At 49.2% G+C, this 16,127-nt stretch overlaps 5 protein-coding genes across 5 annotated transcripts; 3 read left to right on the top strand and 2 right to left on the bottom strand.

The window, feature by feature from the left end:
• Nucleotides 1-2,105: 2,105 nt before the first annotated feature.
• Nucleotides 2,106-3,160, bottom strand: ALT_2246 (SDR family NAD(P)-dependent oxidoreductase; the record flags this gene model as incomplete). Its single annotated transcript, XM_033563319.2, has 3 exons — nt 2,106-2,258; nt 2,341-2,681; nt 2,752-3,160. 3 exons carry the CDS (start codon nt 3,158-3,160, stop codon nt 2,106-2,108), a joined length of 903 nt encoding a protein of 300 aa, XP_033419210.2.
• Nucleotides 3,161-4,622: 1,462 nt separating this feature from the next.
• On the top strand, nt 4,623-6,173 carry ALT_2245 (sugar porter family MFS transporter; the record flags this gene model as incomplete). The annotated part of the gene is made up of 1 exon (XM_033563320.2): nt 4,623-6,173. The coding sequence occupies one exon, from the start codon at nt 4,623-4,625 to the stop codon at nt 6,171-6,173; it is 1,551 nt and encodes a 516-aa protein (XP_033419211.2).
• Nucleotides 6,174-7,976: 1,803 nt separating this feature from the next.
• Nucleotides 7,977-9,258, top strand: ALT_2244 (uncharacterized protein; the record flags this gene model as incomplete). The annotated part of the gene is made up of 2 exons (XM_089599289.1): nt 7,977-8,616; nt 8,669-9,258. 2 exons carry the CDS (start codon nt 7,977-7,979, stop codon nt 9,256-9,258), a joined length of 1,230 nt encoding a protein of 409 aa, XP_089456435.1.
• An 857-nt stretch (nt 9,259-10,115) lies between these two features.
• Nucleotides 10,116-11,689, top strand: ALT_2243 (cytochrome P450; the record flags this gene model as incomplete). Its single annotated transcript, XM_033563322.2, has 2 exons — nt 10,116-11,466; nt 11,547-11,689. The coding sequence occupies 2 exons, from the start codon at nt 10,116-10,118 to the stop codon at nt 11,687-11,689; spliced, it is 1,494 nt and encodes a 497-aa protein (XP_033419213.2).
• A 684-nt stretch (nt 11,690-12,373) lies between these two features.
• On the bottom strand, nt 12,374-15,024 carry ALT_2242 (pdp3-interacting factor 1; the record flags this gene model as incomplete). The annotated part of the gene is made up of 4 exons (XM_033563323.2): nt 12,374-12,910; nt 12,967-13,292; nt 14,349-14,807; nt 14,865-15,024. 4 exons carry the CDS (start codon nt 15,022-15,024, stop codon nt 12,374-12,376), a joined length of 1,482 nt encoding a protein of 493 aa, XP_033419214.2.
• Between the last annotated feature and the right edge of the window lie 1,103 nt (nt 15,025-16,127).

Below are 16,127 nucleotides of genomic sequence, written 5' to 3'. Positions count from 1 at the left end.
GTTGGTTTGGAGAATTTCCATCATTGTCGAAAGAGATTCCAGGACTCTTATATGTTGAAAGTCAGTCGGCTTTTTCAGTGAGATAGGTCTACACGGTATCCATATCGATGCTTGAGGGCCATGGACCAGACAGACCAGACTGAGGCATCCCCCGAAACAGTTAGTTCGGTGCCATGGTATCCATGTCGATGTTTGAGGGCCATGGACCACCAGACAGACCAGACTGAGGCATGCCCCGAAACGGTTAGTTCGGTGGCATTCGTGAAGCCGCTCATTTTAGGCAATCCATCGGGAATGCAGTGAGGAAAATCCGACAAATAAGATATGGTCGTTTGGGCCAGGGTCTCACTAGGATCAGATTATTCCATAGTCCCTCAAGTTCCGTCCCACTCCAGGCGAATCAATTGGACAATTCTTGATATCGCGAATCGCACATCTGGCATTCGCCGGAGAAACAGACGGCAAATAAAAGGTACCTATGTCCATAAGTGGGGTAGCCACATGGTAAGATCTGATAGCGTCAATTACAATAAGACTCGCAGGAGATTAAACCAAACCAATCCGCGGAATCTTCGTCATTACACTCGCCCGATGCCGTCTCACTAATGTCATGCCTTACGTCTCTGCCGTTGGCTTGCTAGATCTTGGCAGGAATAGATAATAATACTACGGATTCGTTCATTGCATTACGAGGGATTTGGCAATTTGTCAAAAATACTTAGAAATCAATTCAGCAAAAGCAGAGCACTTGTTGAATGGTGACTTCGACAGTATTGGCTTCTATAATTGGCCCCGCCCTTTAGTGGATTGCTTCTATACAGTGTGACAAGAATGATGAACTCTAGGCAAAGCGTTGGTTTTGTGTATGTTGTAGTAAAACAATTGAAGTCCGTATTATTTCGCCCTGGAGACTTGCTAGGAGTTAGTATCCAATCATCAATTAGCAGGAACAGTAATACTTACAAATCGATCTTGGGGTTCCAAAGGCATTCGAGCATTCGACCAGTATCGTTTGGAGCATGTCGAATTGTAGAGAGGAAGGATAACTAGGATTAATCTCTAAAGAAAACACTCGTCCATTTTGCACTTGATGAGTTGAAGGCTGGTCTATACAGGACTGATTCAAGACCAAGAGAGTTCAGGTTGTTCTCTTTCTGCTTACTATACAACTAAGAGCCAGAGCTAAGTTATAGTTAACCTCCCCTGGTGACAAATAAGAGTCAAGAGTAACGGGACCAGAAGAGGGTTAGGGCCATTCTCAAGGTAAGCGACAAGCTTTCGCAGACTAGATCCTTCAAGGGACACTATTGGGGGGCCTTTTCCGGCCCAGACAGCAATCTAAGGTTGCCGCACTCAGACTGAGGTCATTTGCAGCCTGGAAGTAAGAACTTACTAATTAAATAGGAATTCTTATCTACTCCTCGCTGCTGGAAGGACTAGAGAGTATATATCCCAACCAATCAGAAACCAGCGACCAATAACTGTTTTTGGAAATCGTTTCGTTTCCCATGACTTGCTGAGGTGTGTGAGCAACACAGTTCGCCAGCGCATTAAAAGGGCACTATCTACCTATTACTGAGTATGAGCACTTCGCAACCTGCCCATCACGAGAGACCGTGTCGCTTGTACCTTCCGCACCTTGTCACATTAAGAGTACTAGCATATTCCCGCGGTGAGGGTCGATGAACGGATTGTGGTCATCGACTTCGCCCCGCGAGTACTAAGAGTGCATAAGTCATGCCAGAGCGTGCGCGGGTGGAAATTCTTTCTAGTTACTCACACCTGAATCATCATCCCCGTTAACTTATTGCTTGGGAAGTGGACTATGCACGGTCCATGGCGGGCTCTTGGGATCAGGATATAGATAATGAGCATGTCTCCAGAGCTGTTTACTAACAACCTCCACCTTCCGCAACCAATTTCCTCTGTCTTGTCCCGCAGTTTCAACGATTATTAGAGATAGAGCCATTTCACGGTTTCGCATTTACCCCCTGCGCACACAAACCCCCCAATTTCCCCAGCGCGCTTCTTGGAGTTCCCCACCTCATCGAACCCAAAAGTAAACTACGCGAGTTAGGCACACTGGCCTGAAATATAGAGGGGAATCAATTATTGCGAGGTCCGGGTAAGATATATCCACCGAGATTGTTGAAAAATTCGCCTGCTTTCCCCATATGTTCAGCTACATCATGCCCTACCCAGGAGGACAAAAGCCCCATTCTTGTGCCCTCCATTTCGCGAATATACTTGCCAGATATCTGATTCCCGTATTAGTAACATTTTCCCCGAAATACCAGTCCCAAAGAGACAATGTAATAATGCAGGTAGGGAACCACTTACCAAAAAACCGTGCCCCGACTCAGTCGAGAGCAGCGCTGCTTCTATTGCTTCCGCAACCGCCTCCGGGGTATTCACCTCCAGCCCAGCGCGCAGCCAAGCGTCGGAGATGCCCGAGGTCAGATGTGTGGTGATGAAAATCGGCGCTATGGCGTTCACGCGGATACCATGTTTCTGTGCTTCGGTTTGCGAGGCGCGAAGTAATCCCACCACACCATGCTTCGACGCGGTATACGCGAGAGTCCCCGCACCATCAAAATACCCTGCTGTCGAGGCGACGAGGACGATCGAGCGCGGGCTATCGGGTGGTGCGGACTTGAGGTGGTGGATGGCGAGTTTGAGCGCTGCGAGACAATTGATATTCAGTAGCTAAAAAGAAAGCAGAATCAACAGCAGAGACGAAACGAAACATACTGTTCAAGCTCCCCTTCAGATTCACATCGATAGTCCGATACGCCTCCCTCGGTGCCTCCAGATTCCCATCTGCATCATAGCTATCCTGCAGGATCGGCTCGTGCTCCATGGTGCCGGCATTGGCGACCACAAAATCAAGGCGCTGATACCGCTGCTGTATGGATTCAAACACGCTGCGCAGCTCGGCCCAATTTGTAATATCGGCTGCCACGAAACATGCCCGTCTCGGGCAAGGCAAGGAAGTGATGAGTTCATGTGCGCTGTGCGCGGTTGCTTCCAAGTCAACGATAATGACGATTGCCCCGGCAGCGTTGAGGCGAGTGGCTGTTGCGGCGCCGATGCCGTGAGAGCCGCCAGTGACCAGGGCGACTTTTGAGGAGAGAGAGTTTGGCGGTGGGGTTGTTGGCATGTTTGACTAATTTATTTGTCTCGGCTTGACGTGGAGCTTTTCGTTTTGTGGGTGGGTTGTTGTTGGCAAATTGCGAGTGTTTGTGTAGGATATCCGCCTTGCATTGGTATTGTGCAGCTGAGGAGAGCGAAATACAGTGCTCGTTACATTTTCGAACAGCACTTCAAATCCTAAATGCAAAGTCAACGGCGGGTAATTGATCTGTCTCTGAATAGGCTCGCTTATTAGTGGTGGTCATGCTCGGGGAAATACTCCGACGCAGACAAATTCCAATGTGCGGATCTATCAGCGGTACAAGGAGCTCTGGTGCAAGCGAGGCCAGCTGTACTCTGTGCCGCAACACATGCGAGCTGGATTCACCATAGCTCATTAGGAGTCCGCTGGTAAAGGTTGGGCTCAATGATCATCGTCCCTGCGGTGGATAAGCGGGTTCAGCCATCTCTGAAACTCCTCCAACCAGAGCCGACGGGGGCTCCCGCCGGCGGATTACCAATCTGCGCCGTCAATATCGTGACATGTGGACCAGAGGCTCGAAAGAGGCCTCCAGATTAAGGTACCTCTGGACAAGTCGAAGAGCCAATGATGCATGATGAAGACCAATGAACAGCTGTAGAGGACGTTCTAGCAAGCTCGGCTGATACTCTTAAGTGTCTGGTTCTGTTGAACGGTCTGGCAAAAGGTTGTAGTCCGATGCTGATTCCAGGCGAGTTCGGCATATTTGGGGATTCTGAGAAGGAAATGTGACAATCACCAATCAACACTCGGCTCCGTCTGACCCAAGCCTCCAAATTACCAGAGGCAGGAAGCCCCTTCGAGTTTACCAGCGTGGTGTCTGGACACCTTGGGGGACAGGAAAACCCGACAAATGAGTTTTCATGTGGGAGCGAAATCGAAAGAAAGAAGAATCATCCAAATAAGGGGAGAGCTTCGTAGTTTAAATATTACAAGCTTCATCAGAATCAAGATTCTGAAGCACAGCTTCAAGGCAGCGGGCGAATGATCGGAGAGATTAATATGACCTAGAAAGGACTAGTTCTTATCTCGGACCCAGCAACTGAGTGCCGACTGGGCTCCGCTAACGATCGGTCTATCATACGTAGTAGATTTTCCCTAACCTGTCAGACGGCTATCTTCTCTGTGGAGTTGGCATCGTACCGACCCACTGTTGTCTCTCAGAGTGGCCTGGATGGCTGATTTCTCTGTATCTGAGAATACTCGGGCACATGTGCGCCCGCCCCAGCTTCATAGTCGGTGGGACGGCATCTGTCAGGGTCTTTAGATATACAGACTAGTCTCGACCCTCTGCAAAGCTGGGGACATTCCTGAAGAATGATATCAGCAAATAGGACACCTGCTTCATAAAGCTGGTTCGTCACTCTGGCAATCGCTCATCTCAGACACCCTCAAAACTCAGTACTATCAGCCTCCGGACCAAAAGAAGAATCGTCATTCAGGTCTCAAAATGGCGGTTGTCGTCCATTCACTGAAAGATGAAAAAGTCGCGATATTCGCCGCGTGTTTCGTTTCCCTCCTAGCATTCCTCCAGGGACTGGACACGGCTCAGATCTCCGGGTTCACGGCCATGCCCGGATTCCTAGCAGACTTTGGCTTCTTCAATAGCGCAACACAGAGCTGGGACATCACACCGTCCAGACAACTCCTCATAACTTGCATCATAAACGTCGGCGCCGCAGTGGGCTCGCTGATTGCCGGACCGCTAGGCGCGCGATTCGGATCCAGATACGGCCTTATGTTGTGCGCTCTTACATCGATCCTCGGCTCGACTCTCCAGGCCAGCAGCGCTACATTATCAATGCTGATATGCGGCCGAATCTTTGTCGGCATGGGGATCGGAATGGCAACCAATTTCATCCTCGTGTACCAGGCTGAAGTTGCCCCGGGCCCGTTGCGTGGTGTGCTGCTTGGCACGTTTTCACTCACATACACATTCGGTGGGTTCGTCGGAACATGCATCAATCAGGGGACGCACGGTCTCGCGAGCAGCTGGAGCTATCGCATCCCCCTACTGACGCAGCTAGTCTGCCCGGCAATCTTCTTGGCTGGGGCCTGGGCGCTGCCTGATAGTCCGCGGTTCCTTGTCAGCCGTGGGCGCGTCGAGAACGCGAAACTGGCTTACCGCAGACTTCATGGAAGGACAGTCGAATCCCATGACCTCGGCGAGCGGGAAATCGGGGAAATCATCAAGTTCGTCGAGTTCGAAAAGGCAACCCAGCGGAGCACAAGCTACCTGGACTGTTTCCGCGGCGTGGACCGGCGCCGGACGCTGATTGCGATGGGCCTCATGACTTGCCAGAACTTTGGCGGCCGCGACTTCCTCTTCAGCTACGGGACGTACTTCTTCTCAGTAGCGGGTGTCCGAGAGCCCTTTCTTATCAGCATCATTTTGAACCTGTCGGCTTTGCTCGCTGCCGTCCTCTCCATTCCCCTTGTGCACGTCACAGGGCGCCGGAGAATCCTGCTCACCTGTGTCGCCGGGTTTGTTGTCTGTCTCTTCATCTTCTCCTCCGTCGGAACCGCAGTCCCGCAGAGCGTGATCGCAAGCAAGATCCTGATCACGTTTATGGTGCTGTACAATTTCCTGTTCACAATCTCGCTCGTAGTCGTCGCGTCCACGGTTATTTCCGAAACGGCCAGTACGCGGCTTCGCTCGCAGGCGCAGTCGCTCGCTGTCTTCACAGCTTGGAGTGAAGCCGTCATGTGGACCGCTGTGCTGCCGTACCTGATCAACCCAAATGCGGCGAATCTCAAGGCGAAAATCGGGTTCATGTATGGTGGGTTTGGGGTCTGTATTTGGTTCTTTATCTTTTACTGTGTTCCGGAGTATCTCCATCGGCCGTTGGAGGAGATTAATGAGATGTTTTTGAAGGGAGTGGCTGCCAGGGAGTTCGAGGGGTTTCTTTGCACGGGGGATCTTGATCCAGCCGCCATCGCGGATGTCCATGTTGAGGGATCAGGCAATGTTGAGGAGATTGTTGTTAGAAATGCGAAATAGAGCAGTGGTTCCAAATAGAATAGATATTCTGAAATAGATTTCGATAGCTTTTCTTCTGGGGACCGCCATACGCACACCAGCCTCCGCTAGCTACACACCGTTTACCCCCTATGCAGTCTGCTATCTACCCTTTTCCCCACATACAGGGTCATCACCAGGCCTTAGGTGCGTGAAATATCAAGTAGCAATGTTTCGCGTGATGTACACTTGGCCTCATTTGTAGGTATATAGCGATTGTAGCCAGTCTGCCATCACTGGACCAGTACTTGCCTCGTGTGAGGCAGATTGAACATGGAATTTGTTCTGACCTAGCACGAAGTTGGGGTTTCGAGGTTATATTAAGTGCCTGTCTGGGGCCCCGAACTCATATTCGCATCCACATTCCACTCTACAACTTACAGGCCGAAATAACTGGCAGCATTCTCGCCTTTCACTTTTCCCTGTCAGGTCGCCACAGTAAGGGCGACAGCTAGCTCAAATGGAGTGACATCCTTGCTGGTCGGCACGGTGCTGGGGCGCCATCAGCAGAGGGAGCTGAGAAGGACTGCCACATGAACTAACTGAACTTACACATGGCTTATGGAGGCTAAGGGTGAAGGGTGACATATCTTTAAATAGAGCTCAAACTAGCGCAATTCCCATGGCATACTAAGCTAGATACTATGTCTGACTTCCTGAAAACTAGACTCAGTGCAACTCTTAAGATCCATAATTTCTTTCCTATACTAAAGTATTAAGCCAGGTCAATCTACCGCGACATTGACCCATTGACCCTGTGGACGTTGGTGCGGTCCACTTTGACTCGGGCGAGAATTGGCGAAGAGAATTAATTAGAGAAAGGAGCTCGCTAACTACTGGAGTCGCATGTGGTTGAAAAGTGGCTCCAGTTTGATTCGCACCTGACCCAGTATCTGAAGTCATTTGTTATTGAGCCTCCTGGCAACCACTGTAAGTCAAACTGTCGTGATCGTCCACTCCCTTGATATGTGAACAAAAGACGCTCTCAGTGTACTCTTCGGCTTCTACTTGGGAAAAAGAAGGTATCCTCAGTCACTATTCTCATTGGACTCGCTTTCATTTGAGCTGGACCTAGGATCTTGTAGGTGGGCTCCTCCTGACATGCATATGTCTGTCAGGATGTCAAAGTTTAACTCAAGGCCATCTTGAGCGTACAATTAATATATAGCCCGTGACAGGAATACAGTGTGTATCATGGGCGGGTCATCTTGATCTTGAGAAACTGAATTCCAGTCAGGCGTGGTATCTATCTCTTTCTAGCTTCAGATTTCTCAGTAATCACTGGTTGACACAGTTTTCAACCAAGAATTTCTTCACTAGGTATACTTCTCAGTGCATTTGGATTTTAAGGTCACTGCTAGTCTCTAAGCTGGGATGACAAACAAAGCACACTGACGCAGGCCCCACAGATATTTGTTTGCTTTGCTAGGATATGATGGACCAACACTTCACTATTTGTTTGCATTTGGTCTTGACAAGATCTTCTCTTCACTCCATTTCAACCTCTTGAGCTAGAAGACTTCTTCTCTTCAGTCGATCTGAAACTCTCGATCTTCGACAACCCCTTTTCTTCCTTCGATTTCGAGTATTAACCAACCTGCGTAACACCGTCTATCCACTATATTTGATAGACGTCACCTGTCAATCGACTTCAGGTAGCTTTTTGCTCTGGTGAGTGCGACGGAGAAGACCGATCCGTCACTCCTGAAGTGCTCGCTCGGCAGCAATGATTGATAGCGTGACATGAGAAAGAGCACCTAAGGCTGACAATTGCAATCAGAGATCATGGCTGCCCCTATCTGTAGCACACAAGTGCCACATGAAGACATTGAAGTCTCAGTCACGGGTGACTTCACCATCCACATTAACGAGTTCGACCCAGCGATCAGGCGAGACGAACGCTCCGGTGACGATGCTGACGAGGCGGGGACCAATGGCCTTGTGCGAACGGGGTCCCTCAAGGTTCAAAAGGGCATTCTCCTGGGACGCAGTCAGTATTTTAGAACCATGTTTGATGGCCGCTGGGCACACGGCCCCAAAGATGACAGTGTCGTTCTCAATGAAGATACGGTTCGAAGTATGGAGCTCTGGCTCCGTGTGTTTCACTCCACAATCGACACTTTGCCCAAGCAGTCCATCTCTGTGGGAGAGGTTTGGCATGCTATCATGGCTGGGGACAAGTACGGCTTCGACCTCCAAGCATTAAAGAGTTGGTTCGTCGCTTGGTACAAGGAGATGAGGAATGAAAGTGGAAAGGAGTTCTTCAAGGAATTCGCGCCGCAATTGCTCTTTCCTTGCTATGCCTTCGACTACGCTGTGGGCTTCCAGGAGCTAACTAAATTCATGACTTACAACGAGCCTCGACATGTCATGGAAGCTAACCCCACGCATCATCTGCAGATGCACCTGCGCCCTCGAATTATCCGTAAGTCTCTAGCAGTCTTTGTCATGTGGTTTATCCTGCGCAATCGTGTCAGATCAAACTCGAAGTCGTCCTGCTGACCAAAGTATCCTTACAGAACAGTTAAATGCCGCGAAAGGTCGCCTTCGAACGATTCTACACCAGGCTTTGTTCAAGCGCGTCAATGAGATTATCGCTCGTGCAACATGCGCCTGCAAAGAGCAAACCATCTTTGATTTTCTAAAGAAACTGCGACGCATTGACGTCTCGCCGCTGGACCTGAGCAGCACTAAAGCAAGTGTTGCTCAAATGCTTGACCGACTGCGACAATACGACGAGACAAAGACTCGCTCCCATGCCCTCTCTTCGAATGATACTTCGGTTAATCAATCGCGTCAAAGCCCGTGTTCCGTGTGCCGGCTTGACGGAAAGACCATCGTTCGCCAGGCGATCGCGCTGGTCTCCGGCTATTTTGATGGTCTATGCCTCGACTGCATGGATCGTACAAAGGATCTTCTGGTCGAGGGAAATAAAGACCAAGACTATTGGTTTCATGACCAATGGGAGCAATCCTATGACAGGGACTGCCGCATACCGCACGGCGAGCCCACCTGGTATTTCAGTTTCATGGGACGCAAGGAGAAGCGCGGCCTTATCGCCGAGTAGGCGTCAGCAACCATACAGTCGACATTCTGGAACCGCGCAGCAGGCATATCACTGAGTCTGGATTACAGGTGAGGTTTAAGCGGCTCTCGCAGCCGCCTGATCAGTATCTGGTCGAACCAGTTTCGCTTCATGTCTCAAGAACGTACTGGAGGTTTCAGGATACCATTGCCATGCCGCTTTGGAGTTATCACTTTGGGGTTTGTTTTGACATGAGACAGGCTGCATTTCTTCTTTTCATGTGTTGACTCTCTGCAAGTATCTGAGTAAATAAGAGGATCCCTTCACTTTCACTAAGTATACCATACTATCACAGTGCACTTCTTAATATGACTCCTGACAATAACATCACTGTAAGTAGCAATTAAGCTTGCGGGGTCAACGATATAAAAATGCCCTAGGATAAGTGGAGTCAGATGGCGTTCGATACCAGCAATAGTCCAAGAATTATGATCCCAGTCCGACATCTTTAGCGCGTGATTCTTTCTGCATTTCGAGATTTGTCAACAACCTCATTTGTTTGCTCCTCTCTCTTCCTGCCCGCTTCGCAACGTTACCCCATGCATTCCGATTCGCCAGACCCCAAATAGGAAGGTCGGACGTGATTCATGCAGAAGGGGAATTGTCTCGTCAAACGACTCCATTCAAACGTGAGTTTGGCGATCGAGCCTCGTGTCGACGGCGTGTACATAATATGCAGTGATCCCACACTAACAGTCCCTTGCTTCCAGTCTCACCGATGATCGGCATATTGAAGGTTACACAATAGAGGGGATGGGCTATTCTTTAAAAATGCAGTTGATCCCTTGCTAAACTGAAATCTCCTGCGTAGGTGCCTTTTCCTATATGCAGCATTGAATATGTTCCTCCTCACTATTGTTGCTATCAGCACTTTGTTGGTGCTGCTTCTCTATAAATTTCTAATTGCGCCATACTTCCTGTCTCCTCTCTCTAGAATCCCCAATGCACATTTCACAGCACCTATCTCGGACTACTGGATTGAAGGGAAGCGGCGGTCTGGGCAGGAGGTACTGACCATCTACGACCTTCATCGCAAGCATGGGCCTGTCGTGCGCCTGGGACCCAATGAGCTGAGCGTCAATTCACTCCGGGGGCTCCAAGTCATCTATACCGGTGCATTCGAGAAACACTCTTTCTACCGCGATGCATTTGTCAATTTTCTTACGGATAATCTTGTGGGCATGTTACCCAACAATTCTCATGCGCGACAGAAGCGTATGCTGAGCAAGATCTACTCCAAGTCATATCTGCACGAGTCGGCGGATCTGCGCAATATTTCGTCCATCATTCTTTCGCAGAGGCTTCTCCCTATTTTGAAAAAGGTTGCGGAGAAAGGAGAGGCGATCAATGTCTTGCCGCTGTTCCAGGCCGTGGGGATGGATTTTACGTCTGCGTTTCTGTTCGGCACGGCCAATAGCACGACTTTTCTTTTCGATCTCCCAGGATGGGCGGAATGGCTGGTGGAGTACGAAAGATTCAAGTACTTGAGCTTGGAAGAGCGGTATTTGGGCTTCATCGAAAGCTGGTGTTTGTCTCTCTGCAGCAGAATGCAAGGCAATGAGCATCCTAACGACGTGCCGGTTGCCACAAACCCGGTGGTGTATACTCAGCTCCGCCAGGGTCTGGAGAAGCATCCAGATCAACGGCCTCTAGAGTTGGCGCTTGCATCAGAGCTTCTCGATCATCTCGTTGCTGGACACGAGACCTCGGGAATCACCTTCGTGTATATGATGTGGGAGCTCTCGAAGCGGCCTCGGCTGCAAGCTGAACTTCGTCGAGAACTGCTCACATTAACTCCATCCTTGAGATATCCATCTGTGGAGTTGAGTAATGAGGGCCTCCCAACTCTACCATCACCAGCCGCTATAGACTCTCTCCCTTTGCTGGATGCGATTGTTAGAGAAACACTCCGAGTGCACTCGCCTGCGCCTGCTCCGTTACCGAGAGTCACCCCCTCGTCACCAGGAGGCATAAAACTTGAAGAATACGATCGTATCCCCGGTGGAGTCAAAGTTAGTTCGTCCGCATACACTCTGCACCGAATCAGCGAGGTCTACCCTCAGCCTTTCGAGTGGCTGCCAGAGCGCTGGCTAGAACCAGGGCCTGGGAAAATTCACGATATGCGGAGACTCTTTTGGCCGTTTGGAAGTGGTGGGAAAATGTGTCTGGGTAGTAATTTTGCTCTGCAAGGTACGGTGCCCTTCCGCTCTCATCCTTTCCTTACAGCATGCTTGTGAGTGCAAGCTGACTGAATCTGCTGGCGCTTGAAGAGATCAAACTTGTCATGGCTGCAGTTTACACCAACTATACCACTTCTATCGTCGATGATGAAGGCATTGAGCAGGATTATGCTTTTATTTCATTGCCCAAGGGACGGAAGCTGATGTTGAAATTTACCCCTGTGAAGCTGTGAATCATCAATCTGAATCCATAAAGTCTCGCTGTTTGTGTTCATTCAGCCAGAGCCGGTATCATTGCGCAGTGAGTGTTGCTTTAGCCAGGTTATTGTTGCATGATCAACGCGATCAGCAATAAACTTTCTATACCAGTGGCCAAGTGAAGCTTGAATGGTTGAACCAGCCCAAGGCCCAGAACCTAAACCATGTTCCTATGTATGCTCAGCGTGGCCAATAACCGAAAACAGTGAACCGCGATCGGCTGGTTACGTCCCGAAACCTACGACTCTATCATTTCCATGGCTTTCGAGCTGGCGTACCCGGCCGTGCACCGAACCTTGTCGAGAAGTTTAATCGTTCAGTCATTGGCTTTTGACTTTCTGAGACGGCACCAAAATAAGAGTCTTTGCTGCGTTCAATCCAGACACAAGATATAGACGGCCATGCGCAAGCCGGTGGAACTGGACAATCGCTTGTAGACGGGAAACCGTACTGAACAAGCAGCTCTGCGATGAAAATTGCATTAGATTGTTTTTTCTCGGTGTATACACAAAGCATATTGATATATAAACATTTAAGTCTAGATACAAATCATCATGGGGATATCCAGATTTATGTTTCTGATCTTTTTGTCTTGAATTGTTACCATGACGCCCGCATCATGCAACGTCTCTCTCCTCCATTGTGTTACCATAATATTCTCAAGCGTAAACGTCCTCCGGAATTTCCCTGGGGCGGTACTCTGTGAAATTTTCCGGCCAGAGGAACATCTTCTCTTCCTTTGACGGAGTGGCGGCGATGAATTGAGGAACGGATTGCTGGCTGGAAACCCTTCTCCACATGTTGGCACGTGGGTTGAACCGAGCTGGAGTGCCCTGGCCTTTGGTCTTTTCCTGGTCTTCTTTCATGATCGACTCCATCTCCTCCTTGATGTCGGTGAACGACTCAAAAGGAATGTACGAAATGTTGTTTTCCTTGCAGTACTCCTCGAGGCGAAGGCCCTTGCGCGCGAAGAGGACATCGGCTTCACGAGCAGCAGGAAGATCGGACACACCGTCGCCAATGAAAACGATCAGGGGAATTTGGCCATCAATGCAATACTTGGCGGCCTCGGCGCGACCTTCCTGGACCGAAAGGGCCTTGTCATGGCCCAGCTCGGTGTCATGTCTCCAGATCGGTTTCCATTCCGAACCGTCCGATTTTATATCGGCGTCATTTGCAACAATCTGGATTGACGACTTCACCGATCGATCAGCGGCATCATTCAATCAGCAGATAGTTGGGTATGACTTACTGCCTGGTCTCCCAAAAATGTCTCCAGCACTCTGCGCAAGATGGGCTTCAGTCCTGCACTGATCACGTTGAAATCGATGCCGTTCGTAATGCAGAACTTGTGAAACTCCTGGAATCCAGGATCAATTTCGAGTTCCTTTTCCATAACTTCAAACCCGTCTTCAAAGGGGACTCGCAGAGATCCCCACATCTCCTCAGACACATCACGGAATGACCGCTCGCCGGTTTTGATCTGTTCATCCAGCATTTGGCGGCGCTTCGTGCCGCATCCCAGATTGTCGAAGAGAATATGGCCAGTGTCTTGCATAAATATGGTGCCATCAAAGTCTGGGAATAGCACAGAAATAGCAACCAATCAGCGCTCCTATCATTGTCATAATAAAAGAACACGGGCATATGATCGACAGGGGGCGAAGCTTGTGCTGAATTGCTGGGCTTGCGTACCTGAGAAACAGACAATCTTTCTTGTTGTGTTAGGCATGTTTCTTGTTTTAATCTGGCAAGCAACTGGGAATAGAGACTTGGGATTGGTGGATTGAAGTCACAACGAAATGGTCACAGAGATCTGGGGACACCATCTTGGTCAAATATGTTTTCGAAGTGGCGATGTTAAGTCAAATTGCTAGAACGGGATAACAGGATATCGATCGCGCAAAAGGAAATGACGTCGCCGGCTCTCTCGTAAACATTTCTGTGGTTGGCTTGCAGAGACTGAAAGAGTGGGAATTCAATAGACTGGGTCTGGATCATGCTGCTCGACCTCTGAAGGCTCAAAGAGTCAATTCTCATACTCCGCCAGTTGGTGGAGCGGAGTTTCTTCTCCATTCATGATTGGCCAATGTTTGAACTCGCTTATCGAGACCCGTGCACGTGTTCCTTGCATCATTCCCGATCCAGTTAGATTTAGTTGTCGGAGTAATCTTTGACCGCATTGTTGAGCCGAAACAGGAATAGTTCAGGACAGTATTAATACCATTGTGGCAGAATTGACATCATTGGGACTGATCTTGCCGATGGCGAATCAGATCTTCCGCTTGGTACTAATTCTTCTGTTGCGGAAAAGAGCCTTGAGCTTTTAATCGGAGTACTTGTGCCGTCATGAATCTAATTTCGTCAGGGTGATCAGTGGCGACAATAACAGAAGTGATATTTCTGACCCCACGTGTGGTGCCAGCAGCGTAGTGAGACGACTTAAATCACATCCAGAACTGGAAAATTGTTATCCAGCTGGTCAAAGCGTATGCAGATGATTACAGGCCCCTCTCATTCAGAAAATTCAACTATGTACAAATGGCATGCTCCTTTGGTCTCGACCCTAACCGACGATACTTCCATTCTCTCAATGGCAAATAGGAAATGCAGGGCTTGACGGAGTGACTTTACCACCATAAATGACTTGATCACCTGGGTTGGCAAAGACCGTTTCCTTTCCTTCAACAGTGGAACAGCCATTACCAACATTCGCGACAAACAGATCCGGATAAGCACTCTCAAAAGATGACGGACTGCCAGTACCTCCGCTGATGACCACATCTGCGCAATTCATGTACAACTCCCGGTTGCCGATCAAATTGTACCAAGTCCACGCAAAGAGGGCTTGGCCGTTAGCGACATCCCTAGGTATCTTGAAGTTATACCTGGACACAAGTGGACATCCACCTTCCATGGACTGAATGACTTTGAATGTTTTGCCGTTATCGTAGCTCAGAGAGAGCTGACAAGAGCCACCTCCATGGGTTGCGGAGCCGGTTATGGTCATGTTATATGTCTGACCGGCGGTATACTGTGCGGTTGCGCGCCAGGGAGTATTGGTCTGGTATCCTTTGCAGGGGAAGTTAGAGCCTGTCACCTGTTAGACATGCACAGATTCATCGTGATAATGGTTAATGGGTGAAGCACCATCGCTGTCCAGAGGACTGGTCATTGAATAGTCGATATCCTCCTCAGGCACCTGTGGGTCGAAGCGACTGCGAAGAGGATAAGGCCAACTCATTTCCATATGAGCTGCTGCCATGCTGACAGTGAGCAGGCCCATCACAACTTTGCTGAGCATCATCATTGCTACCAGGTGATATTTCGCTTTGTCTTCGATTGGGTGCTTTGAGAGACTTGGAGGATTGATGCATAACGTTGCCGTCAATTCCCCTGTTCTTATATCTTTGGTGCTCACCAAGTTACTGAGGGTAATGTTTTGGGAATGTTGAAAAGAGACTCCCTCCAGGTTACATCTCAACTGTTGCATCTCAGTCGCACTGAGACTATCGACAAAGCAAGGCCTGCGGCGTTCAGTGGCAGAAGAATCCAGGCGCATTGCATGGGAAGTTGTAACTGAAAAGCTCCACTGACCATGGCTGGGTTACATACGCCTTCGATTCTCTATTAAGGCAGTTTCAGTATACTATACGTGTTTCATTCTCTCACCCAGAGGACGATCGCAATTTACTCAGTCATGTCCTAAGTTCGCGTAGCGCAATCAACATTTCGCTATGAGCTGAGACCCTCCAGCACCATGGGTTACAGTGACAGCCTAAGATGGGCGGTGTGAGTGGCCCTGTTTGATGCTCTGTCGAGGATGAAGACGAACCTGAAGAGATCGTCACGCGTGTCCGATTGGATCCGATGGCTTTAATCATTTACATGAACAGCGGCCTAAGACGAGAGTGGAATGTGCTATCTGTTCCTGGCATAGATCTCGCATTTAGCTGTGACTATCCCCACATGACCTGAGACGAGTCTCATCGAGGGACAGCATGACTCGGCAATTTCAAGTTCTGCAGAGCGATTAATCATTGATAACACGAAGCGACAGGCTAATCCCATGAGATTCCCAGTTTTCCGTGACTGTTCAATCACAAACGAGAAATTTGTGAGGGGGAGGTACTTGGCGCCCTGGTCTAATTTCCTTTCGACCAGGGTTCGAAGCAAGTGCCGACTACGGGGTACTTTAAGTCTATACAACATTATAATCCTACTGTTACACTTGTTTGAGAGATTGATCATGTTTCGATTGTCTGGGGATTAGTTGCACTTTCACGCGCCTACTTTAGGCCTCGGGATTATGCAATTAAATTCATTCAGCCCTGCAGGGTCCATCCTTATCCCCACTGATCTCTATTGCTCTGCCTCAACATAGACTAATAGACTAAATATGAGATGGGGTCG

Source organism: Aspergillus lentulus (genome assembly GCF_001445615.1).
Source record: "Aspergillus lentulus DNA, contig: Alt04, strain: IFM 54703, whole genome shotgun sequence".
In the NCBI taxonomy this organism is placed as follows: Eukaryota; Fungi; Ascomycota; class Eurotiomycetes; order Eurotiales; family Aspergillaceae; genus Aspergillus; species Aspergillus lentulus.
The sequence above is the reverse complement of the archived record's forward strand: the minus strand, read 5'-3'. Positions and strand labels throughout refer to the sequence as shown.